The sequence below is a fragment of the Ovis canadensis genome, chromosome 1, assembly GCF_042477335.2.
Source record: "Ovis canadensis isolate MfBH-ARS-UI-01 breed Bighorn chromosome 1, ARS-UI_OviCan_v2, whole genome shotgun sequence".
In the NCBI taxonomy this organism is placed as follows: Eukaryota; Metazoa; Chordata; class Mammalia; order Artiodactyla; family Bovidae; genus Ovis; species Ovis canadensis.
This window is the reverse complement of record NC_091245.1, coordinates 233,444,341-233,469,946: the sequence shown is the minus strand read 5'-3', so window position 1 is coordinate 233,469,946 and position 25,606 is coordinate 233,444,341. Positions and strand designations below refer to the sequence as shown.

The 25,606-nt window shown below is 38.8% G+C and overlaps 1 protein-coding gene across 15 annotated transcripts in view; it reads right to left on the bottom strand.

The window, feature by feature from the left end:
• Positions 1-25,606, bottom strand: part of VEPH1 (ventricular zone expressed PH domain containing 1) — a 384,254-nt gene that overhangs the window by 110,659 nt on the left and 247,989 nt on the right. For 8 of the 15 annotated variants that reach the window (XM_069561395.1, XM_069561331.1, XM_069561307.1 and 5 more), the window contains one exon: positions 9,438-9,574. In XM_069561395.1, the coding sequence (XP_069417496.1) occupies positions 9,438-9,574 (137 nt within the window). Of the gene's footprint in view, positions 1-2,489; positions 4,071-9,437; positions 9,575-25,606 lie in introns of those variants that run through there. The other 7 variants (XM_069561278.1, XM_069561370.1, XM_069561289.1 and 4 more) reach the window with 1 other exon arrangement.

The following is a 25,606-nucleotide window of genomic DNA, read 5'->3' as shown; positions in this document are numbered from 1 at the left end:
ATTGAACTCCCGGTCTCTGATCGAACTGGCTCATAGGCTCTGAGAGTTGTGCTCCAAACTAGACACTGCTAGTTAATTAAGTCTCTATTTCTACTTGTCTATTTCAATTTTTCTTAATTGATTAAACTAGGTAGGGTTACTCACCAGGTAGGTTATGAGGGTGACTCATATAAATGAGATAGTAGATTTAAAAATACTATTTAGAGAATTATTTACAATTATGCTTTTTCTCACCCTTTTCCTGCACAACTTCACTGAAGGAGATGCCCCTCTAGTCCAAGGTGAATCACTTGGCTAGACTCTGAATATATGCATGAAGTCACTTCAGTAGTGTCTGACTCTTTGCGACCCTATGGACTATAGCCTGCCAGGCTCCTCTGTCCATGGGATTCTCCAGGCAAGAATACTGCAGTGGGTTGTGATGCCCTCCTCTAGGGGATCTTCCTGGCCCAGGAATCAAACCCACATCTCCTAAGTTGGCAGATGGGTTCTTTACCACTAGCGCCACGTGAGAATGTTAAAATTAAATTTACCACCTGAATGTGTACATTAAAATTAAATTTACCATCTGCCCCACCTCTTAAACTGTTGCTTTGGAATTTTCTATCTCAATGAATGCTATCATCAAGCTTCAGGCTTCCCCAAAGCACCTTGGGGTCATCAGAGACTCTTTCCTTCTCATTTCTATACTCCAGCTCCATCCAACCCACTAGTGTCCTGTCCAGTTTACTAATTCAATATTCTTCCTGCATTTTCATTCCCCTCCAACGCCTCTGCTACTATATCAGTTTAAGTCCTCACCACCTTCTAGTGAAGTGAAAGTCGCTCAGTTGTGTCCAACTCTTTGAGACCCCATGGACTATACAGTCCATGGAATTCTCCAGGCCAGAATGCTGGAGTGGGTAGTTGTTGCCTTCTCCAGGGGATCTTCCCAACCCAAGAACCAAACCGGGGTCTTCTGCATTGCATGCAGATTCTTTTCCAACTGAGCAATCAGGGAAGTCCCACTACCTTCCAAGAACCTCCGAAATAATTTCCCTGCTACAATCCATTTTCTATACCATGATCAAGATTTTTTCTTTAAATACAAATCTTAAAACTTTTAATACATTTCACCATCTTAAGGAAAAAGTTCAAAATACTTAGCATGGACCCAAGCCCTACATGCTATGACCATGCAGGCCTTCAGGAGTATTCTGTACCACTCTCAACAGGTCCCTTATGTTCCAATCCCAGCTGAGGGCTTGCTGTTTTACTAATGAACCATGTTCCCTCTTCCTCCTTGGCCTTTGCAAGATGTTTCCCTTTACTGGTCATTTGCTTCTTGTCGCCTCACAACACTCCTATTAGTTTTTTAAGACAAGTTCATTCTCTAACGATTCTGGGGAACAGTTATAGGAGGCCAAGCTGAATTCCAAGTCACTTACAGTGGTATCTTCTCCTGTGTTTCCTCAGGACCCCGTGCATATCTCCATCAAGGCACTTGGCCACACAGCATTTCAATTTTGGTTGTACATGTCTGTTTCCTCCACTACACCATAAATTCCTTGAAGGGAGGAGCTGAATCTTTTATTTTCACATTTCTAGGCTCACCATGGTACCTGCTGCTTGGTAGCAGTTCCCATAAATTGCTGTGGAATAGAGGAGATTTCATCCTTCTTCACTTCTAGAAACTTTGCTCAAGCAAAGTTATTTTTCCTCTTTCTTTCTGTGTTTTAAACTTCTTTCCATTAGGTCTAATGCATCCTTAAAACAAACAACAAAACCACTTTCTTCATCTTAGCCCCATGTTTTTGAAAGGGGAGTTCAATTGTTGTTTTAAACTCTTAACCTCTTGTTGATTCTTCAATTCACTGAAATTTGACTTTCACGTCATCACGCCAATGAAATTGTTCTTGCCAATGACACAAGTTACTTAGTTGCAAAAGTTATTCTTTATCTTAAGCAATTACTTTTCAGGATTTCATATGACTGATCTCTTTCTTTCCCTTGGAAACCTTGGCTCTTGTGACATTATTTCCTCTGGTTTATAATATCTCTGAACATTAATCAGCCTCCCTTTGCTTAAATGCTGGGTGTCCCAAGGAAGCTATTAATTCTGTTGTCTAACTCTCCCTGAGTAATTTCATCTAATTCCACATCTTCAGTGACCGTCTATATACACAATGAGCCCAAATTTTGACCTCTCAAATTCTTATTTCCAACTTGTAAGAACTTCCATGACTTACAATACTCTCAAATTTTACATTTAAACTTAAAATTGAGTGGTTCCCTTCCTTAAACTTGGCCCCTTTGTATTTCTAATCCTAGTGAGTTAGAAATAGAGTCAGGGTAGAAGTCAGAGTATTAAGTACTTAACATCCTTTCTCCACCTTTCTATATTAGGTTGTGTTTAATAAATTTCAAGGAAAAAAATCTGTATGTGTATTGCAAGTTAGCTTTTGTATTAGTTATCCATTGCTATATGACAAATTACCACACACACTTAATAGTTTAAAACAACACATATTTATTATCAAAAAGCTTCCATGGATCAGGAGTCCAAGTATGGTATAGCTGGGTTCTCTACTTAAGGTTTCACATAGTTGCAATCAAGGTGTTGGTGGAGAATGGGCTCTTATCTGAGGCTCAGGATCCTTTTCCAAGCTGCTCACACTGCTTGTGGCAAAATTCATTTCCATGAAGCTGTAGAACTCATGGCAGCTTATTCAAGGTCAGTGGGAAAGAGAGAATCTCTGACTTGTTCACCATTTCAAAGGGCTCATCTGATTAGGCCAGGCTTACCCAAGACCGTATCCTCTCAGTTAACTCAGTCAGCTGATTAAGGACCTTCATACCATCTGAAACATTTCCTTCCTTTGCCATGTAATGTAACATAATCATGGGAGAGACTATCCTGTCCTGTTTGCCATATTCTATTAGTTAGAAGCTGTAGGTCCCACAACATCAGGGGAAGAGATTTTACCAGGATTTGGGTCATGAAAGCCATTCTAGAATTCTGCCTACCATGATTTAATTTTTTAAATTATGGGTAATGGCAAAAACAAATACATGTTTATAATTTTGAGATGTTAAAATATTGAATGAAAAGAAAGAAAGTACAGAACTTTAAAATCTCAAATTTTAACAGAAATGGCATGTATTTTGAAGATGGGGAAAATGGTCTTCTGTGTTTAATCCTAGCTTACACTTACTGCCTTGGCAGGAGATATAGCCAAGTAACTAAACTTTAGATCATATATGAACGTAAAAGGAATAATCAGACAAGGAGTTATGAAGGACAGACATTTAATTACACAATTGGCCTAATTTGAGAACCATTTTACCAAGTGTTAGCCTCCTTTGCATTAGGACAGGATAAATGTAATTATATGTCTGTAAGTAAGTTGCATGGTTTCTTCAGTGTTCACCAATTTGACTTTTCCTTGTAGTTTTTTTCCTTTTAATACTATTGACTACTTTTCATCAGAATTGCCTAATCTTTCCTTAGGACAGGCAGTTCAGGTATCTTTTAAAGTTGTTTTCTTATCATGTACAATGCCATAGGTACAGAAGTTTCTAGATCCCTTCTCTCCCCTTTCTGGCTCCATATCATTCATAACTCTTTTTCTTATATGCCTCACAAAGCTGTTCAGGAGTTAATGCCAATGCCATATGGATCTGAAATGCACCAGGATTCTGCCACTTTTAGTCTTGCTTCCTGGAGAAAACTTTTCCATTGGTGTTTAGTAAAAGATAGCATGACTTGGTGAATTTATTTCTTTTTCTTGACATTGGCAATGATAGTGCCATGCCCATTGTATACAACTGGTATGAGATTGGCTTGCAAATCCCTAGAGATATGTGGTTACTTCTCTACTTTCCCTCTCTTTTGCTTGGGCAACTGCCACATTGATGCACTGGAGCCACTCTTCTGCATTCTTCTCATTCTTGGCCTTGAAAATATAGGTTTTATTGTCTGTGAAAATTTCGAAAGCCCGAGGGAGAGAGCGATCCCTGCGTTTCTTGGCCACAGCTTTCACACTCTGTACTTTGCTGAGTTCTATTGGGGAGTCATCAGGATCATCTTTCTGAAATGCATGGGAAGGAAAGAACATGAGCTGGCTTCCAGAGTATAGAAAGATCTCTGGCTCCTGGAGAATTTTCCAAGAGGATCAGAATCTGTTCACTTCATGTGACTTGAGACCTTTGTTATTTTGGGTCCTAAGGCCTTGAATAGCCATCAAAACAACTGAAGAAGTGAGCAGCTAGTTTTTTGTTGTACTATCTTAAGCTAGAACAAAATAGCCAATTTATAGAAAAGTATTATATGGTTATATGGTGGGACTGGGGAAAATGTTTGATTCATATTTCTTTGACTTTATGCCATTTTCTATTGATATTAACACTGTATTAATAGAGCAAAATGAAGCTGTACAATTTGGGGTACTATTAACTCAGAATTTGAGATAATTTTAGAGGCCTGAAATTGAATTTTTCTTTGTGTTACCTCTGAGAAAGAGGTGTTAATTGAATAAACAGGGCTTCAATGTTTAAGTAGATTAAACTGTTTTTGCAACTTTCTCAATCTTTGGAAGCATGATTTGTCCATAAACATTAAGGGAAGGAATATTTAATGATGTTACATTTTCTTTGCATTAAAGCAGATACTTAAGAATCTCTTTAACACCAGAGTCGTCATGCTGGGCTAGCATGAATATTTTTTAAGGAATCAGATACTTCTTTAAGGCAATTTCAGATCTTTAACGTCCCTGAGTCCATTTTGTCTACTGGAGAATGTACCTGTGTTTGAGAATCTTGCCAACCCTCCTTTCCTTACCTGCCCATTCATAATCACCCTTTTTTCACTTTGCAATGGAAAAACATCGTTTTCATTCATCCCAAACTTTCTGTGGTGTATTGTCCACCTTGGAAAAATCTCAGGAGCATCAAACAAAAAGAGCAATTCAAAATACTGATGTGAGAAGAATGGAGCCCAGAAATAAACCCACACATCTCAGTCAATTAATCTTCAACAAAGGAGGCAAGAATATACGATGGGAAACAGATAGTCTCTTTAGCAAGTGGTGCTAGGAAAGTTGGACAGCTGCATGTAAATCAATGAAGTTAGAACACACCCTCTCACTATGCATAAAAATAAAATGGATTAAAGACTTAACCATAAGACATGACACCACAAAACTCCTAGAAGCGGTCATAGGCAAAGCGTTCTCTGACATAAGTTGTACCAATATTTTCTTAGGTCAATCTCCCAAGGCCATGGAAATTAAAACAAAAGTAAACAAATATGACCTAATTAAACTTTCAAGCTTTTGCAAAGCAAATCATAAACAAAATGAAAAGACAAGTTACAGGATGGGAGAAAATATTTGCAAATGATGTAACCGACAAGGGTTTAATCTCCAAAATGTACGTATAGCTCATACAACTCAACAACAACAAAACAAACAATCCACGTGAAAAATGGACAAAAAAACATTTCTTCAAAGAAGACATACAGATGGCCACTAGGCACATGAAAAGATGCTTGACATTGCTAATTATTAAAAAACAGCAAATCAAAGCTACAATAAGGTACCACCTCACACCAGTCAGAATGGCCATCCTTAAAAAGTCTACAAATAAGAAAAGCTGGAGAGGGTGTGGAGTAAAGGGAACCCTCCTGCCCTGTAGGTGGGAATGTAATTTGGTGCAGCCACTGTGGAAAACAGTATGGATGTGCCTCAGAAAACAAAAAACAGAATTGTCATATGACTCAGCAATCTCACTCTTGGGGGTATATCTGGTCAAAACTATAACACAAAAACATAATGCACTCCTTTGTTCATAGCAGCACTATTCACAGTAGCCAAGATAGCCAAGGAAACAATGTAAATGCCCATCAACAGATGAATGGGTAAAGAAGATATGTTATGTTTATACAATGGAATACTACTCAGCCATAAAAGAGAATAAAATAATGCCATTTGCTGCAACATGGATGCAACTAGAGATTATCATACTAAGGGAAGTAAGTCTGAAATAGAAAGACATATACCATATGATATCACTTATATGTGGAATCTAATATTCACAAAACATAAGCAGACTTATAGACATAGAGAACAGACCTATGACTACCAAAGGGGAGGGGTTAGAGGAGGGATGGAGTGGGAGGTTGGGATTAACAGATGTAGAACAGATAAATAACAAGGTCCTACTGTATAGCACAGAGGACTATCTTCAATATCCTATGATAAAACATTGTAGAAAAAGAATATTTAAAAAGAAGGTAAATATATATGTATAAAATAAATGTATAACTGAATCACTTTGCTGTACAGCAGAAATTAACACAACATTGTATATCAACTATACTTCAATTAAAAAAAATACTGATGTAAGGGAAGTGTCCTTCAACCAAGCATTAAAAAGCATTTAATTTTTAATGTTTAATAACTATTTATTACATTCAATATTATACTCATAGCTTTTCATAAGTAACATATTTTGGAAAGTTAATAAAAGATCTTAACAGTTTGAGACTGATGGTCACAAATTAAAATCACTAAATTTAAATATATATACATCGTTTTACTGCAGTCGAAAATGATAGGGTGATCAGGATAAAATCCTATGGGAATGGTAGAATAAAACTATGATTTCAAAGAAACAACCTGAACACATCAATTAAAGAAGAGCTAATTTGTGTATTTTTTTAAATGGATGGTGTTAGGTGTCAAATTGCAATGGTATTTTTTATTCTATTGGTTACATTTAAAGATCGGACTCGACTGAGCGACTGAACTGAACTGAACTGAACATTTAAAGGAGAGATGTGATTTTTAAATTTTAAAGTGACAATATTTACAATTCAATAGAAAGTATTTTTTCTTTTGAAAAACAACACTATTGTGCAACTGTTTAAACTTATGATAAAAGTATTTACATAAATTAAAATGCTACAAGGTGTTAGGCAGATTTTTCAAAAATTTTTTAGGGGATATACAGAATGAAAAGTGAAGATATCTCTATAAGATAATAGCAATACTTTGTTGGTTTAATTTGGTTTATAGTAAGTATCTGACGGTAATAAAATTATGTATTTTAAATCATATTATAGTAGAAAATTGATACATGTAGGAAGTGAACAAGGAAAAAAAAGGTTACCAGTGGACAGTAAATCAACTAAGACAGAAACAGACAAGAAATCAAAGGAAACCATTACCTAGCTGTTCGGTGGAGACAAAGACCTTAGAAGGCAAAAGTGAAAAGTAACACTATAAGCTTTTAGTTCTTACTTTAAAATGCACAATTTCCTCATTTATAAGAAAGACCCTCTATGATGTGGCTGAAGCTGCAGCTGGATTGCTGGCCACTGCAAGGTTACAGTGTCCCGAAGGATGAGGGGTTTTGGTGTGGTCTCTATGCTATACTGGAGAAGGCAATGGTACCCCACTCCAGTACTCTTGCCTGGCAAATCCCATGGACGGAGGAGCCTGGTGGGCTGCAGTCCATGGTGTCACTAGGAGTTGGACAGGACTGAGCGACTTCACTTTTACTTTTCACTTTTATGCATTGGAGAAGGAAATGGCAACCCCACTCCAGTGTTCTTGCCTGGAGAATTCCAGGGATGGGGGAGCCTGGTGGGCTGCAGTCCATGGGGTCACTAGGAGTCGGACAGTACTGAAGCAACTTAGCAGCAGTAGCAGCAGCAGCTATCCTATATTATAGTATTTCCTAATATTTGAGCCAAATGGTCTGTCAGACTTCCGGAATGTCAAATCATTGTCTCCTGATAAACATGTCAAATAAGTTAGCCAATCATAAAATAGCTTATTCTCTAAATTTTATTAAAGAGCTCTGAATCAAGAAGTATAAAGGTCAGTATTTGAGTTCAGGAAAAACACCCTTATGCACTAACTCTACTCTGTCCCAAGGGGTCGGAAAAATCACTACATCTTAACTTCTATTCTGATTTCTTTAACAAAGATAGGAAGTTCAAATGGTCATTTTAAACACTTTAAAAATGCTTCAATGTGAACCTATGCTAAAAAAAAGTTTCCTTAAACCTCCAATAACTTTCCAAATTGAACACACCATTACATTTCTCATTCAAAAACATCTTTAGCCACAGGAAAGTCCATCTGTATATTTTATAAAACACACAGATGAAGAAAGTAACATGAGTTCAAAATAGGTACCATCATAATATTCTTTTCCATTTAAAAAGTTAATGTGAAGCTTTATTAACTAAAAAAACACTGATCAGAATTCATCATAATACAGATACACCATATTTGATTTCTGTTGAGAAGTTCAAACAAATTTGGTAATGAGCACCCTAAAGATGTAGTGCATGTGCTCTTAGCGAAATGTAATTGTTTAGTAATTTAACACTCTCATCAGTTAATCCAGACACACTTCGATCTGCTACTGACCCTGTATCTTAGATGTACACGGGAAGCTTGACAGTGTACTCATTTAAGAGCACACTTTGGTGTCACATTGCCTGAGTCTAACTCCAATTTTACCCTTTCTCACCTTACTGGCTCTATCCTCAGACAAGCCCATCAGTCTCTTTATGCCTCAGTTTCCCATCTATAAAATGGCAATAACAACGGTGCTGATCTCAAAGAATTGTTCTGAAGATTGTGAGAGGTAATCCACTGTGGCACATGGTAAGCACTGAGAAGTTATTATTATTATATCTCAAAATAGCCAAGAAGTACATCAAGATTTCATGCTCCCTGATCTTGAGTGAGAAGAGTGTAATGATAAATAAATGTGATTTGGAAAGAAAGGGATAACTTGGCATTATTGATTGCAATATAATATTATTTCACAAGTTTCTCACTGAAAATTCAGAATTCAGATATTTACTGAGCATCCTACTTCAGATTGAAAATTATATTAAATGACTATTTATTAATTCTTTCAGAATTCTGTTCTATCCATTAACTGAATATTAAATGAAAGATAGTAATATTTTCCCCAAACAAAACTGAGTTTGGTTGACTACATAAAAAATACTTAAAATAAATCAACTTTTTTTCCTTCTTCCCTGCCTACTATTCCCCTTCTTCAGGTCCCCATGTCTAAATATAGCCTTCAATCATAAAAGAAGTCAGAGTCAAAGCCACATATTTATGTAGGTGATCCACAAAAAAACAGAATGCATGGTGTTCAAGCCAAGATTCCTGGGTAGACCTTCTGTGGTTCATCTTCTAAAACTTATGCTAACAAAAAACCCTTCCATAATAAACTGAGAAGGACAGTGAACCAACTAATGTAGGAATGAACCGAACAGACAGTCAAAAAGGTATGTATAATAAAATGACACTGTAAAATGGAGAAGGAAAAATTATTGGCCATTTTACTCCAGACAAAATGCCTATCAGGTAGGTAAAGATCAAGACTTTAAAAGCACAAGTGTAAAAGATGGAAGAGGAACTTACAGACTTTCCTTTTTGAAACAGAAGTTGATTTCCAGCCAGTGTAAAATAACGGGTTTTCCACCTTTTGATGAACTTCCATCTGACTTGCTTCTCTTTAAGTTTTCCTTCTATGAGGGGCTGGCCATCTTGATTTATAACTGTTGAAGGTAACAGAACAATCAAGCCATTTATTTTTCATTATTCATTTGGCAAGTGATCAAAAGTCAGAATTGTACAGTGAACCAGACCCAATAAGTATACTTGGAAAGTGGCTAAAAAATTATGAATTTGGTTAAGCTTTCCCCCTTTGTCCCTAAAAGAATGCATAGTTTAGGTATGATAATGGGGAAGTGTTGAAAGCCCTCTTTGAGATTTACAAAAGGAATATAGTTCATGAAAAGAGCATTTGCTTAGCAGTTTTTTAAGGTTCATCCAGATACTCAGCATTGTTCTTCCTAACTCCTTTGTTTCATGGTATTTTGTTCACACAAACATTTAGAAATATAGTTTTATAAACAATCACAAACCAAGTATATTTAGCTATTTGCCAGCAAAAGTCAGTGTAGTGCAAATATGTGTTTTCCTGAATCCTTAACAGCTGCAAAAACAAACTTACCCCACTCTTTCGCACACGATTTTTCCACTCTCTGGAACACACACTCTACCTCCACTCTTCACAGGTAAATCTTCACCTAGTTAAAAACTAATTATTTCATATTTCAGCTCAAAACGTTGCTTCCTCTGGGAGACTTCTCCCAAACCCAGACCCCGCTGACTTTGTCTGCCATATACTCTCAGAGCATCTGGCATGTTTCTTTTCTCAGATATCATCATTCAAAGGTGATTATTGGCATTTACCTGATTAATGTCTTTCTTTACCATTCAACTGAAAGCTCAGTGAGGTCAGGGTCTTTGCTTTGTTCACTATTGTTACATCAGGCATACCTAGTATGAAGTGTGTAAATTTTTGTTGAATTAATAGATTCATTTCACACTGAAGTAGAATATGTATGATAACACAGAACCACAGAAGATGATTATGATGTCAGAAGTTTATATGTTGAACTGAAGAATTTCATTTGTCTTACAAACTATGCAAGATTCACTCTTCCAATTCATGTAAAAGAATCTGATTTCTGAGGTGTATGACAATATTTATTTATTTACATTAATGTTTGATATTCATAGCACCTTGAAAGTAATGAACTTTGTTAATCACTGTTAAATGTGGACAGTAGCTCTTTGAACTTATGAACACAACCTGTCCTTCCCATCCATCATTTCTCTTTTCTAGTGTAGGTTAAATAACTAGTTCAGATGGGGTATCTGTCCATCATGACAGCACTGTCAGGGGAAAAAATAATAAAATATATAGTTTTTACAAACAAATTCTATTAAAGTTAATCTGGCTTTCCCCCCTTCTTGTCTGATGACTAGTCAATTGGATCTTTGTCAATCCCAAATTAAGGCTAGTAACAGGAACAATATATGAAATCTATTGTTAGATAGTGATAGTTTATGATGGAGAGAGTGAGTGACTTGGGGTTGGTGCACATGCATGTAAGTGGTCAGGAAAGAGCTTGCACATTCGAGGTGGCATTTGATCTGAGGTTTCAATGATGAGAAATACCTCCCATTTTCTAGCGTGCCCCATGGTGCCTAGTACTGGGCATAGAGGAGAGTATGCAAAGCAATTGCTCAAGAATCATCGACAATCAATGTTAACAAAATGATCTGTGTTCTGCTAGCAATCATCTATTAAGAGCTTTCTTAAAGGGAGTATGCTGCTGCTAAGTTGCTTCAGTCGTGTCCGACTCTGTGCGACCCCATAGATGGCAGCCCACTAGGCTCCTCTGTCGCTCGGATTCTCCAGGCAAGAATACTGGAGTGGATTGCCATTCCCTTCTCCAATGCAGGAAAGTGAAAAGCGAAAGTGAAGTCGCTTAGTCGTGCCCGACTCTTAGCGACCCCGTGGACTGCAGTCTACCAGGCTCCTCCGTCCATGGGATTTTCCAGGCAAGAGTATTGGAGTGGGATGCCATTGCCTTCTCTGAAAAGGGAGTATGCTCTTTGCACGTTTAAATTTTCCATAAACACAGTCCTTGCTTCCTTTATGCAGCAGGTAAAGCACTTGGGACACCGCATCTTCCCCAAGTGCTACTGGTCCTAGAGGGCTGGGATTTAGGTCATATTTAAGCACATGGCTCCTTCTGAATCTGACACTGGGAATTAGCTGCAAGAACTTCTCAGTGTAGATCAAAATCTCAAGGCAGGTGCAAATGCTTCACTTGAAGTGTATGTGACCAAAATAGTCGAAGGAACTGTTTGAGACATGAAGTGGCTGGGATAACATAGCCACAGACCCACATGTTCACAATGATTGTGAGAGACTCCAGAGAAAATGATAAGCTTACTGGAAAATGAAAGGATGAAGACTGATAGAGAAATGCTGCTGAGCAAAGAAGACTTCATTGTAGATTTTCACTTCCAGTGAAAGTGGATCCCAGGGAAAAGTCCATGGAAAAGATTTTAGGAAGGAAATCTCAACAGCACTTTAAACTAGCTGCATGTTAGGACCTTAAATTAGGAATCAGAGTCAACTTCAGGTAATTCTTAAAAGTCAGGCTATTTGTACCTATAGGATTAATTTTAAAATAGTTTCAAAAGGCAAAAAAAGAGAAAAACTATTTCCCCCCCCCAGTGGCTATCCTAGATTCTAAAAAAAGTTTTTTAAAATAATTATGCCTCAATGCCATTCTCCCAAATCAACCAATACAATATTGTGAAGTAATTAATCTCCATTTAAAATAAATAAATTTATATTAAAAAATAATTATGTCTGGCATAAGTGTGTTACTGGCCATGCGTTCTTTTAATAGGTCTATTGTCATCATCCTGGTGAGCAATAATTCTCACATGATATTGCTGTCTCTTCATGGTCAAAATGGGAAACTAATTCTTTCTAAGGATGATCATATTCCACTTGAAAAATAACATGTTAAATGAGACTATGAGGAAATGATCATGTGCCTAAAACTATCTTGCTTGCATGTAATGCATACAGGATATTGAAATATTTTCTCAAGTGCCAATTAACACATTATTTCATTCAAAGCATCACAGTTTGGCTAAAAGACATTCTCTACCAACCAGCAACTGTTCCTTTATAAATTATCAGTTAGTTGAAAATTATTAAGTTTATGGAATATTTGTTTATGAAATAAACCAAAAATAATTCAGTTTATGAAATATTAAACTGAATTATCTAGTGTAATTGCAACCCATTCCATGTTTATCAACTTAAAAATCTGAGAATGCTAATACAAATGGTTATATATTCATTGTATTCCTTTTGTGGATCAAGACTTGACAACATTTATGTTGATAAAAGATGAAAGTTGAAAATGGTAGTCTTCCTCAACGAGAAGTTGGTGAATCACGTCAGGCACAGATACCTTAAAGCAATAAGGAATATTTCTCTATTGATTTATCAGCCATATCCAATCATCTCACACATAATTTTGAGCACGTGTAAGCACTGCATTTGGATCTGAGAGGGGGTCACGAAGCCCAGCTCAGAGAGAGCTTGAGTTTATCATCTTGTGGTGAGATAAAGCATTTTACAAATTTGACAACTCAGTGTAGAGTTTGGGATATAGAAGGCAAGCATTACAGAACTCAAAGAAAGAAAATTCTACTTCTAGCTGGGAGAGAGTGACATGAGGGCTGGGTCCCTGCTGAAGAAGGGAGAGAGGAACTCGTGGGAGGAGTGCAGAGAAGGACTAGGGTAACAAGAATGACATGTAAGGGGAAATGTATGAAAATAAATAACCTAAAGAAGCTGGAAGAATCAATGAACTCAGAAGCACGTTTGTAAAGCAATCACTTTGGTCAAAGTCATGAGCTGAAGGTGGCAGCGGGGTGGGGGTGGAGTGCCTGTAGGCAATTGAAGATTTTTTTTGGTGTAAGATCCAGGAAAGAGACTGGGTATCAGATAATCTAGGGGAGGTCATTTGGGGGACTTTATTTGAAAGTTCTTCTGAATCCCCATTATTAAAGATCTTGTTTTTCTTAAGGACTAATCAGGGGCCCCGAGCCTGTGAAGGTCCAGCCGGCACAGGCAGGAAGCCTTCTGGACACCAGATGGGATCAGCTGTGGATCAGGCATGGTCACAGCAGGAAACAGGGGCACCTCAAGCTCGGCAACTGAAGGGACTTAATAAAGGGACTATTTACACAGATGTGGGCACGGTGTAGGAAAGGCACCTTAGTGCTCTGGGGCCAGGAGCCAGGAGGGGGCACAACACCCCTCTGGCTGAAGAGGAAGTTGAAGAGAACAGTTAGGGGCTGTATGCAAAGCACTGCCTGACGAGCTGTGGATGGACGACATGGTCAACCTGCAGGGACCGAGTTGGGAATAAATAAGCAGACCTCACTCTGCTCCCTCCCTCTGATCTCCTGCCAGAATGTAGCTGATAGCCAGAAGTAAGGAGACTGGAACACTCTGGAGAGGCACCTATTCTACACTGGGGATAGGAAGCAGGAAAGCTTCCTGGAGTATATGTGTCTGAGCTGAATTCTGAAGGACAAATGGCAGTGATGAAGGCAAAGTGAAGAGGAATATTCTGAAAAAAGAAGAAGGAAAATAACCTGCAAAGGGCTGAGGCTGACAGAGTGGGCATGCAATGCATTCTGGAAACTATCACTTATTCTTAGTGATGGGAGCCTGGTAGGATCGGCAAGCAAGAGATGAGGGGTGAGATTCAAGGAGAGACCAGTCCTAAAGATCCCTGGACATCATGCAAAGTGAAAGCCAATGCTTTGTAATGAACATAATGAAAAATAAGAATTTCTGTAGTCATACAACTCAAGGGCACAAGAGTTTAAGAATTTAAGGTCTCCACCTTGCTTTAAGGTTTATTGCAATTGTGACTGTATCCTTGTATGTGTGTGTGTGTGTGTATGCTCAGTTGTGTCTGACTCTTTGCAACCCCATGGACTGTAGCCTGCCAAGCTCCTCTGTCCATGGGAGTTTTCAGCCAAGAATACTGGAGTGGGTTGCCATTTCCTACTCCAGGGGATCTTCCCAACTCAGCGATCAAACCGTGTCTCTTGTGTGTGCTGCACTGGCAGGCAGGTTCTTTACCAACTGCTTCACCTGGTACAGACTTTAGCCAGTTATAATTGAGTTAAACATAGTGCGTTGGATGCCATGTTTTCTCCTTGCTATAATAAATCATATAGGGCTGTACCAAAGATTTTCTCTGGTCTAGGCTGAGAGTTGATGGGGTAAGGGCAATGACTTTGGAATCAGATCTTAGCTGAAGCCCAGACATTGCAACTTAATGGCTGACTGGTCTTGTGTAAGTTATTTAGCCTCACTGAGCTTCAGTTTCCTCTTCTCCGGAGACGTCATGCTTAATAACCGGGTCACCGAGCAGGTTGTTCACTGCCTAAGAGCACTCAGCTAAGGGTGGTGTAGGGGTTGAAATTCAACCGAAATTTTGCTATTTAAGTCATACACCCCCCAAGTGGACATCAACCACCATAAATAAAGGCACACAAAATGCTGTAAAAGTTAACAGTAGCCTTGCTTAACTAAGTTCTGCTATCTAATAAGATGTCAACAAATAGTAGTTATTATCATCATTATCATGGTCATCATCTTCTCTGACTGTAACAATGAACAGTTGGTTTTTTATAAATACCATATCCTAATGGCCTGAGGATAAAACCTATCTCCTTCCCTCCAATTAAGGATGTAATGAATCTATACTGTATTAAAGCATTAGGCATGGTGATAGAATTCAGAGTAAGACAATAGACCCTTTTAGAGTTCAAGGAGTGCAGGCTTTGACCTTGAGGTGTGACAAGCAATTCAAAGAGTCCCCAAAGGAGGTGAACTCTTCTAATTTTGGGTAACAGATCCATTTGTTCATCACAATGGCCATTTTCAAGCTAATCCAATAACGGATTGGGCTGCATTGGGAATCTTTTCCACATCATTAGTGGTTGCTCCCTTTTACCCCAGGCTTCCTGCTTATTCTTATGACAGTAGATGCTGACACCCCCACCGCCATTAACTACTCACATTGTACTGACTACTATCCACACCCAGAAGTTCCTTATACTGTGTGCTTCTGGCTCATGCAACTTTTGTCTTAAAAGTATTGCATTATGCACAAATTAAGACTGTCATAAATTTAATTTGTGATATTTGAATTCTCAGATATTTTTCCTGATTATTAAAGACAAATACCTTCAAAAGAAGGCATAATCTTGAAGAAATATGTAAATCTTAAATATTTAGTTTTAAAATAAGAACTGAGAAAAAGTATGCCTTTTTTTTAAAAAAAAATTTCCCTTGAATTGACTGCTTCTGAGAATTACAACTCCTATACAGTCTGTGGGGAATTTCTTTCCATGTATTGAGAGTCTCAAGTTTATTCCAATTCCCTTTTATGGTTTTAGTGATTTTCTTGTGTGTGTGCCAGGTCTAATAAACCCAACTCTGATTATAGAGGGTACACTTAAAGAGGGGCAGAAGCACTAAGTGAGGAGGCCCTAGGAGCCACATTCAGTAGACTGAGTGTCTGTGGTTTCTGAAATCACTAAGGATCGTAACGAATGGCATACTTCATATGACTACCCAGGCAGTGTTTAGAGGCCCATATTTCCTTACCAGTAGTGAATAAACAAGGAGGCATAATCCAGCATCGATTTTGTAACATCCCACAAGATGTGTGGGGTCTAAAAACAGGCCGGCAAACTCAATTTGACAGCAGCCATTTGAGGGCACTTTCATGAGTGCCAAGTGACTTCCTTTCTCAGTAATTTCACACCCATCAAAATGTAGCCTGCTTTCTAGGCTTCTCTATTAACTGCTGAAATATTGTTCTAAAAAAAAAGCCTTTTAGAACTACTATTTTATAAACTCGTAGAGCAGTGTTTCCCAATCTGTGTTCTGAGGAACACCTATATCAGAATTCCGTGCTGGCTTATTAAAATGCAAATTCCAAGGCACCACCCTGAACCTACTGAACTCAGAATCTTAGGGTAGGGTGAGGGACTCTGCATTTTAACAGCATCCCCAGCTGATTCTAACATGGCTCAAGAACTTCTAAGAAATGATAGTAGCTTCCTGGTAGATGACAGTAATAGGCCATACAATATCCAAAATAGTAAAACGGCAAAACCAACAGTGGGAAAAAAATTGTTATGAACTTTCCATAAAATTAAAGAATAGGATCGCAGTATAAGATCATATGGTGAAGTAAGTCAGAAAGAGAAAAACAAATGTCGTATACTAACACATATATATGGAATCTAGAAAGAACCTACTTGCAGAGGAGCAATGGAGACACAGACACAGAGAATAATAGACTTATGGACATGGCTAGGGAGGAGGGGCAAGGAGAAGGTGGGACATATGGAGAGAGCAATGTGGAAACATACATTACCATATGTAAAATAGGTAGCCCATGGGAATTTGCTATATGACTCGGGGAACTCAAACTGGGGCTCTGTAACAACTTAGAGGGGTGGGATGGAAAGGGAGGGGGAGGAATGTTCAAGTGGGAGGGGACATGGGTAAACCTATGGCTGATTCATGTTGATGTTTGCTAGAAACCAACACAATACTGTAAAGTAATTATCCGTCAATTAAAAATTAACAAATTTTTTTGAGTTAAAAAAAGATCATATGCATGTCCTTGATTTAGGTTAATAGAGTTACAGGGAAAAAATGCTCAGGATCCATGTTTGTGGAATTTGGCTTATTTATTGTTCATCAGTGAAACAAAAATTCTAAGGCCACCTGCCAAGAGGGTAACCTATTCAATAGCTCTGAGAAGTTAAGTACGGTCACCTTTGGGTCCCTTATGGGAACCTACCAAATAATACTGGCCCACACTTGCCCAGTAATGACTGACAGGGACCAATGGGAAAAGATCAGGGGTGGTAGAAATGAATGGAGAGAACTGCTCAATCTTATTCTTGAACATTAAATAAAAAAGGGCTCCATACACTCTTTCCATGTTGGTCCCATGCTGTCAACTCACTTCCATGATCTCATGGATACGTATTGCTGACATCTGACTGCAGGATGTTAGATGCTTTTAAAGGCTGAGTGCTTTCTTGCACTGCCTGGACATTATAGAGCTGTGAGGAAAGCTGGGGGAAAACAGATGTGACATACTTGTATCAGGGCTTCCCTGGTGGCTCAGACAGTAAAGAATTTGCCTGCAATCCAGGAGACCTGGGTTCGATCCCTGGGTCAGGAAGATCCCCTGGAGAAGGGAATGGCTACCCATTCCAGTTTTCTTGCCTGGAGAATCCCATGGATAGAGCAGCCTAGCGGGCTACAGTCTATAGGGTCACTCAGCTGGACATGATTGAGTGACTAACACATTCACTTTCACACCTGTACCGGCTCTGTGATAAGGAGAGTCATCTTGTTTGAGCTGCACAAGTTGCATGCATGCATGCTCAGTTGCTTCAGTTGTGTCTGATTCTGCGACCCCATGGACTGTAGCCCACCAGGTTCCTCTGTCCATGAGATTCTCTAGGCAAGAATACTGGAGTGGGTTGCCATTCCTTTCTTCAGGGAATCTTCCCAACCCAGGGGTCAAACCCGTGTCTCCTGTGTCTCTTGGACTGCAGGCAGATTCTTTCCTGCTGAGCCACCAGGGAAGCCTGCCACAAGTTGCATATGTGTTAGCCATTGTCCCACCTGTATGCATGGACATTCTTGGTTGTTTTTAACACAAACTCCATCTGTTGTGGTTGAACACTTGGCCTCAAACCTTTTGGCAATAAATAGAAGTTTTACAATGTCTGCATTGGAAGTTTTACCTGTAACATATCCACTATAACACTGTATCTGATATATATATACATACACACAGGATATCTCACTCTCTGTTAAATAAAATTATCTCTCATAGTACTTTTGAGAAGAACTTATTTAAGAAAATACTGCTTAAACAAAGATATACTTGGCACAAAGATACACTGAAAATGCCTTCATATGAATCCCTTTTTTCTCTTAAAATGAATTATTGTGAATTCATTAATTTGGTTTTTGTCACCACTTGCCTAAGAAAAATTTTACTAAAAATTTTCTATGAAGATACAAAATTGGTCATTTGCTTATTTGGCAAATATTTATTGACTATCTATAGCATAGGCTACCCACTCCAGTATTTTTGGGCTTCCCTTGTGGCTTATATGGTAAAAAATTTGCCTGCAATGTGGGAGACATGGGTTGGATTCCTGGGTTGGGAAGATCCCCTGGAGAAACGAGAGGCAACCCACTCCAGTATCCTGGCCTAGAGAATTCCATGGACAGCCCATGGGGTCATGAAGAGTTGGATGTGACTGAGTGACTTTCACTTTCACTATTGTGTGCTAGGGGCTGAGGAGGGGGGCTCCCTCCACAGAACTTGTTTACTAGAGGAAACAGGCACTAGCCAGACAATCAAGGCAAAATCAACCAAACAAAAAAACTAACAACGACAAAAAACAAGATGACGGGTATAACAAGTATTACAAGGAGAGGTCTGAAATACTTTGAGGACCTTAGCATTAGTCAGGTTACAGAAAGCTCCCCTAAGGCAGTGAATCTGAGTTGTAATGGGAATGTTAATATCTACATTAACTAGGTGATGAGGGGAGAAAGGGTGCTCCTAGCAGGAGAACAAAAGATCCAAAAGCCATGGGCAGGAAGAAGTGTGGGGAGTATAAGAAACTGAAAGGAGGTCTTTCTGGCCAGAATGGAGAGGTGCTGGGGACAAGATGAGGCTGAAGAAGCTAGGAGAGGGCATTGCATGGGAGGCTGTCAGGTGCTGGATGTGGAGTTTGGTCTTTAAGAGCTGTGGAAGCCATTATAAGTTTTTATACAGAGAGTGGTGCCAGGATTTGTGCTTTGAAGAGGTCCTTCTGGCAATAGCGTGGGAAGGGGGTTGGAAGGTCCAAGTAGTTGTCAGGAGGCTACTGCCATCATTTTAGGCAAGAGGTGATGGTAGTGCAATGAAGGGAGACGGACAGAGTTAAAAGCACCTGAGAAGGGAAATCCAAATACTGGGCGACAGGCTGGATAGGGGTGGGGAGAGGGAATTGGGTGTTTGGCTGATGACTCAGAATGAGTGATATTATAATTACTGAAGTGGGGAATGCTGAAAGAAAGTCAGGTGGGTTTTTTTTTTAGGGGGAAGGGTGGGACATTTATGAGTTTTAATTTAAATAAACTGAGTTTGAGATGTCTTTGAATTATCAAGCAGGAAGAGTCAAGCAGAGAAGAGCAGATACACATTTGAGAGTTTTGTCACAGAAGTAGTTACTAAAGCCACAGACCCGTGGAGACTGACTAGGGAAAAAGTTATGGTGATGGGAAAAAAATGTGCACTGATAATGAATAGCTGGATAGAGGAAGGTGAGTCCAGAAAGGAGGTTGAGAAGGAGTGTCTAGAGTAGGAGGGACACTGAAGAATGCTGTGTCACAGAAGGTAAAGGCAGAAATGTTTGAGGAAGGAGGAACTGGCCACCAGAATTGAATGCTGCTAAAGGCAAGTGACAGAAGGACTGAAACATATCCAGTCCTGGAATCTGCATGACCTGGATGACCATAGAAATAATGGGCGGAGAGGCCAGATTAGAAAGGGTTGAGTCAAGAGGAGCAGGAGGCAAGGAAACACAGGGTGAACAGGGACAGCTCTTCTGGCTTTAAAGAGGAAGCGAGAGGCAAGAGGCAACAGGTGAAGAGAAAGGAGACATTAAGCCAGTTGAAGGTGTTTAAGAGCCCATGGGAGTTTAAGCTGGAGGAAGAAGAGCTCTTTCAAGAGATCTTAAGTGCTTTAATTTTTAAAACTATATAAAAATTCTTTAAATCAATGTCACTGTAAATCTGTATAGTGATAGGGACTGATATATTCACTCTGGTCTGCCTTTTTAAACCACGCTTCAGCAGATGAATGGATAAGAAAGCTGTGGTACATATACACAATGGAGTATTACTCAGCCATTAAAAAGAACACATTTGAATCAGTTCTAATGAGGTGGATGAAACTGGAGCCTATTATACAGAGTGAAGTAAGCCAGAAAGAAAAACACCAATACAGTATACTAACGCATATATATGGAATTTAGAAAGATGGTAATGATAACCCTGTATGCAAGACAGCAAAAGAGACACAGATGTACAGAACAGTCTTTTGGACTTTGTGGGAGAGGGAGAGAGTGGGATGATTTGGGAGAATGGCACTGAAACATGTATTAATATATATGAAATGAATCTCAAGTCCAGGTTTGATGCATGATACTGGATGCTTGGGGCTGGTGCACTGCGACAACCCAGAGGGATGGTATGGGGAGGGAGGAGGGAGGGGGGTTCAGGATGGGGAACACGTGTACACCCGTGGCAGATTCATGTTGATGTATGGCAAAACCAATACAATATTGTAAAGTTATTAGCCTCCAATTAAAATAAATACATTTATATTAAAAAATAAAGTAAATGGAGAAAAGGATACTAATATCCACACACAAAAAATAAAGCATGCTTCTTCTCCTTGGTATTTTGGCTTAACTCAGCTTATTCTCTTAGTATAAAAAGACACATTTCAATGCCTGATGATTTGTTTCTGGAAAACCACAGGGTGACTCATGCTTTGCTGCAAGTATACTTTCACTCTATCAAGATAAGATTGTTGTTGACCCAGTTTGGAAAGGCAGATTGATAGTGATGCTGGTTGAAAAATAGAAATTAACCCCTGAAGGGTATTAGGCTACTTAGCTTAGCTTATGTTCCATAGAGGCTCACAGGTTATTAGCAAGTTTACTATGAAGTCTGTGTATATGTGTGTATTGAAACCTTTTGGTCAAATATTAAAATTGGGTATCCACATGGTGTTGAAGTTTTGTACAGAGCAACATTTCTTCTCATTAACACTTACTTTACAAAAGTTGCTATTTCATGGTTTCAGTTTAGTAAGCTGTTATTTTTTTTGATTTTTGAGAAAGAATTAGATTTTAAAGTTATTTTTCAAAACAAATCTTATTTCTCCTATTGGCATTCGTTACACGATCCATGAATTATTCCATCATCCATTTATATGCCAAGTACTTGTTAAACAAGTACCAGATACTGGGGAGGGCATACAAAGAATAATACTGCATGGTTCTTCTTCCTGTAGTTTACAGTCTAGTGGAGGAGACTGACGGCAGCACACCATGAACACTATAGAAGGTGTGGGCAGAGAACAAAAGGACAGAGAGGAGGGAGTTTATTCTGTCGGGGTGATTTGTCCATGTTTGCCAATGTGTATGCACATGTGTGCGTATGTGTGTGTCTATGTGTGAAAGAGAGAGAGAGAATGTGAGTGTGGGAAAAGCTTAACAGAGAGTCACAGAACAGGCACATGGGAAGAGCGGAAAGGGAAACGATTTCAGGATAAGGATAGTAACTTATCTGAGGTGCTGAGCAGGTATTTGTTTTGTCATTATGTAATTCAAAGTATCTTTAAAAAATAGGCTGGGGTTCAATTTTACCTACTGGGTCATTAACAGTATATATGTGTGAAGATGTGAAGTTACCCTGTCCAACCACTGCACTGGTTTTGGCTCTCCAACTGCGTTTAACATGGAAGACAACATGCCCACACGTTGTAGGAGGAAAGGCATCGTAAGACAAACCCAGCCACTGTATAAACCCAAAGTGGGTTTTCTTATGTCACCCATAAAGTTCTGTGAAAGTTGGCACTAAAATTAAATGGAAAATTTTCATGTTAATGGACCCGCAAGGCTATTTACATCCTACTAGCTGAGTCCTCAGAGATGACCTCATTTAGCCCATTTTCATGTTGGCATCTGGAGTGGAAAGCCATCTAGCCTAGGCTGAAGGCGTTCGGCAAAGGAGAGCCACCCTGCTGGCACCAGCTTATAGTGTCTGGAGAAAATCTGTTGACAGGCCCTTCTCATCCGAATAAGGTGAAGGTGAAGTCACTCAGTCATGTCCGACTCTTTGCAACCCCGTGGACCATAGCCTACCAGGCTCCTCCGTCCATGGGATTCTCCAGGCAAGAATACTGGAGCAAGTTGCCATTTCCTTCTCCAGGGGATCTTCCCGACCCAGGGATCAAACCCAGGTCTCCCACATTGGAGGCAGATGTTTAACCTCTGAGCCACCAGGGAAGCCCCATTCTCATCCTAATAGCATTTTGAAATCATCTGTATTTGCCCGCATGTGATATAATGGACAGCATGTTCTTACAGCACAAACATTTGAAATCAAGTTCTAAAGAGGAATCATGATCGATGGTTGAGGGCTATCTGAAAAAAATTCTTTCATTCTCTTTTATAGCCTAAGGAGACCTCCTACGGACAATCACACTCAGTGTCCAAATATCCAGTGACTAATACCTAGGCAAGCGCTCAGATCTACAAGTGCCAAAGATCCAAGTGCCAAAACCAGGACGTCCCTGAGTTGCTTTCTGTAGGATGTAAGAACAAAGGCATCCCATGTGTTTCAAGAAACAAGAGTGGAAGTGATGATTTAGTTCCTCCTCTTCCTTTAAAAGAATGTGACTGAATAGGCAGCCAGATGTGTCCTAGGACAGTCCAGCTGACTAACTCTTACTGTTAACAGGCACTAGCAGTTCCAGGACACGAGGACTACTGATAGAGGGATTTGTTTGGTTTTCCAGAAATAGATTCTGTTCTGTTCGATCTGTTTGCTCAATCTCTATTCTCTCATTCATGTGGGGTTGATGGGATTGACAATACACACTAACAGGCAAGTCTCTGAGGATTTTTGAGTTATTTCAGGAACTTCCTAACCTTCTACTCTGTGCTTTTATAAAATGATGATCAGAAACTGAATCAGCAATTGGAGGAATTGGAAATAGCTTCTATGTACCCATGTCCTATGTGTAATCAGGACATGAGTCCTGCACATTCCCATAACAAAACCCCTGCTTGTGTTTGAGAGGATTATGTCATCAGAGAGGTGGCTCACTCCTTGATCTTTCTGATATATTATAATATTATGAAATAATTGTTCTTGCAATTTTCAATATTCCATGCCTTTAACTTGGATTTGCCCTAGAGATTGAAATTTCAGGCTCAAGAATTGACCTGGATTAAAATGCTAGTTGTACTACTTAGTAGCTGTGTGACCCTAGAAAAAGTACTTGACCTCCCTCTGTTTCAGTGTCTTAATCTGAAAAATGGACTCAGTAATGGTGAGAAAAATGGATGTAAGACAAAGCACATAGTTAGCATGATAAATGCTAGCAATTATAATTTTAGGACCTTTACACTATTCTAGCATTTAGTTTCCTCTGACTTCACATCCAACTGGATAAAATATATATTTTGTTGAATACCAAAACAGTAAACTTGTGTGAATTTCTGTGTGCTGATGGTGGAGCTGAAGGGAAGATGACTGGCAGTTGATGGGGTGATGTGACCTCTACTCAAGGAAGGGAATGTCCTTAAAGTGGCAGTGGAAGCCAGTTGATCTGTTGTAAATGTCTGAAGCCCCATAGTTTAGTCTATACATTATTAAGAAGGATTTATATTTCAGGATGTCCTTCTTAGAAGTCTAACTGAAATTTTCTAGTTGTCTCATGTTTTGTTCCCCATTTGTGGAGGCACATTAAAAAAATATGGGAACAATGAATATTTGAGGACAAGGTACCTTTTCCCAGACTTTAAAAAGAAAAAAACAAATGCAACTTCTTCAGCCTTTTGTCTTAGACTCTGATTCTCTTTCTTTAGATCCCCTCCTCCTTGAGGCTGACAGGGCATCTGGGCCCTGCAGGAGTGCTAACCAAACCAGAACAGAACAGGACTTAGGCACGGTACCCTGGGAGCTCAGACAATCAGGGAAGTAGACTCTGATGAACACACAACTTCTCTCAATGAGCATAAAAGCGCCAATCTCCATTTACCAGACTCAAAATGCACTGGGTATGATATAGTGATATATTTGATATTATTAACACAATAGACATGGAACATGTTAATATTCAAGTTGTATTTGACTTTTCTATTTCTAAATATTATTCATTCATTGACTCAACCAACAGGTATTTATTGTATGCTAAAAACAAGGAAGTATGCTAGATTTTTCTATATGTGTCTTGCCCTAACTGGATTATGAACCCTTTTAGAGCAGAGATATTATACATTTTTCATGTTTTATCTCAAGGTTTAGCCTGTTGAAGACATTCAAGCAACACAGCAAACATGCACTTCATAAATGAAAAATGGGATGCAAGTTCTATGTGGCCTGTGCATAAACAAATAACAAACTATTTATTCTTATGTCTTGATCACCTTTAAACTTACAATTGAAGCAGAATACAAATGCAAATATCATTCCTATGATCAATATATGTCAGCAGTATTATGTCAGGCCTTTTACTTGGATTAAATGCATAATTTATACGCTACATAAAAATAAGAAAACTAGATTAACCTATAAAAACTTTTCAGGGAGTTTTTGGTAAAAATAGTAATTTAAAATAGGATTTCTCTCAGACCCAAATTTCCTTTCATAAAGCAAAAGGAGATAAGCAAAGAAATCTAAAAGTTTTAGGTGCCAAACATTTCGATTCAATATGTTCTGCTGTAAAATATTTGGCCTTGTTTGAATTTTTATTGGTATATGTTCTCAGTCTATATTTAACTGTGAGAAACACAAATAAGAATGAGTGAATGTGAAAAATGTTCTTTTTAAGTCATGGCAGTGAATTTGAGAAAACATATATAAAAGGAACACTTTGTGGTTTTAACTTGCAGCCCCTTTCCTGAGACTCCCTTGGTCAGATATGATTTAATGTTTATTGAACTAAGGACTCAGCTTACTTGGAATGAAATTCTTAAGGGCCCCTCAGAACCACCTCAGATAAGTCCCTTACTTCACCATGATCTCAAATAAGGTTTCTTTTATGCTCTCTTTTTCACAGGTGAAATAAGGTCTAATTAGAAAGTTTCATAATGGGGACATTCAATTCATCAATTCTTTCTTTGCTCAAATTAACTTTTTAAAAATCAGTGTGTTCACTCTGGCATCAACTCAATCTCAGTCTGTAATCAGCCAACAATCTGTGCCTCATGAAGGCTGCCGTCTTAACTGCCAGTTCCTTCCACCCATACTGTCTCTGTGGGGTAATACATTCTATTCAGTG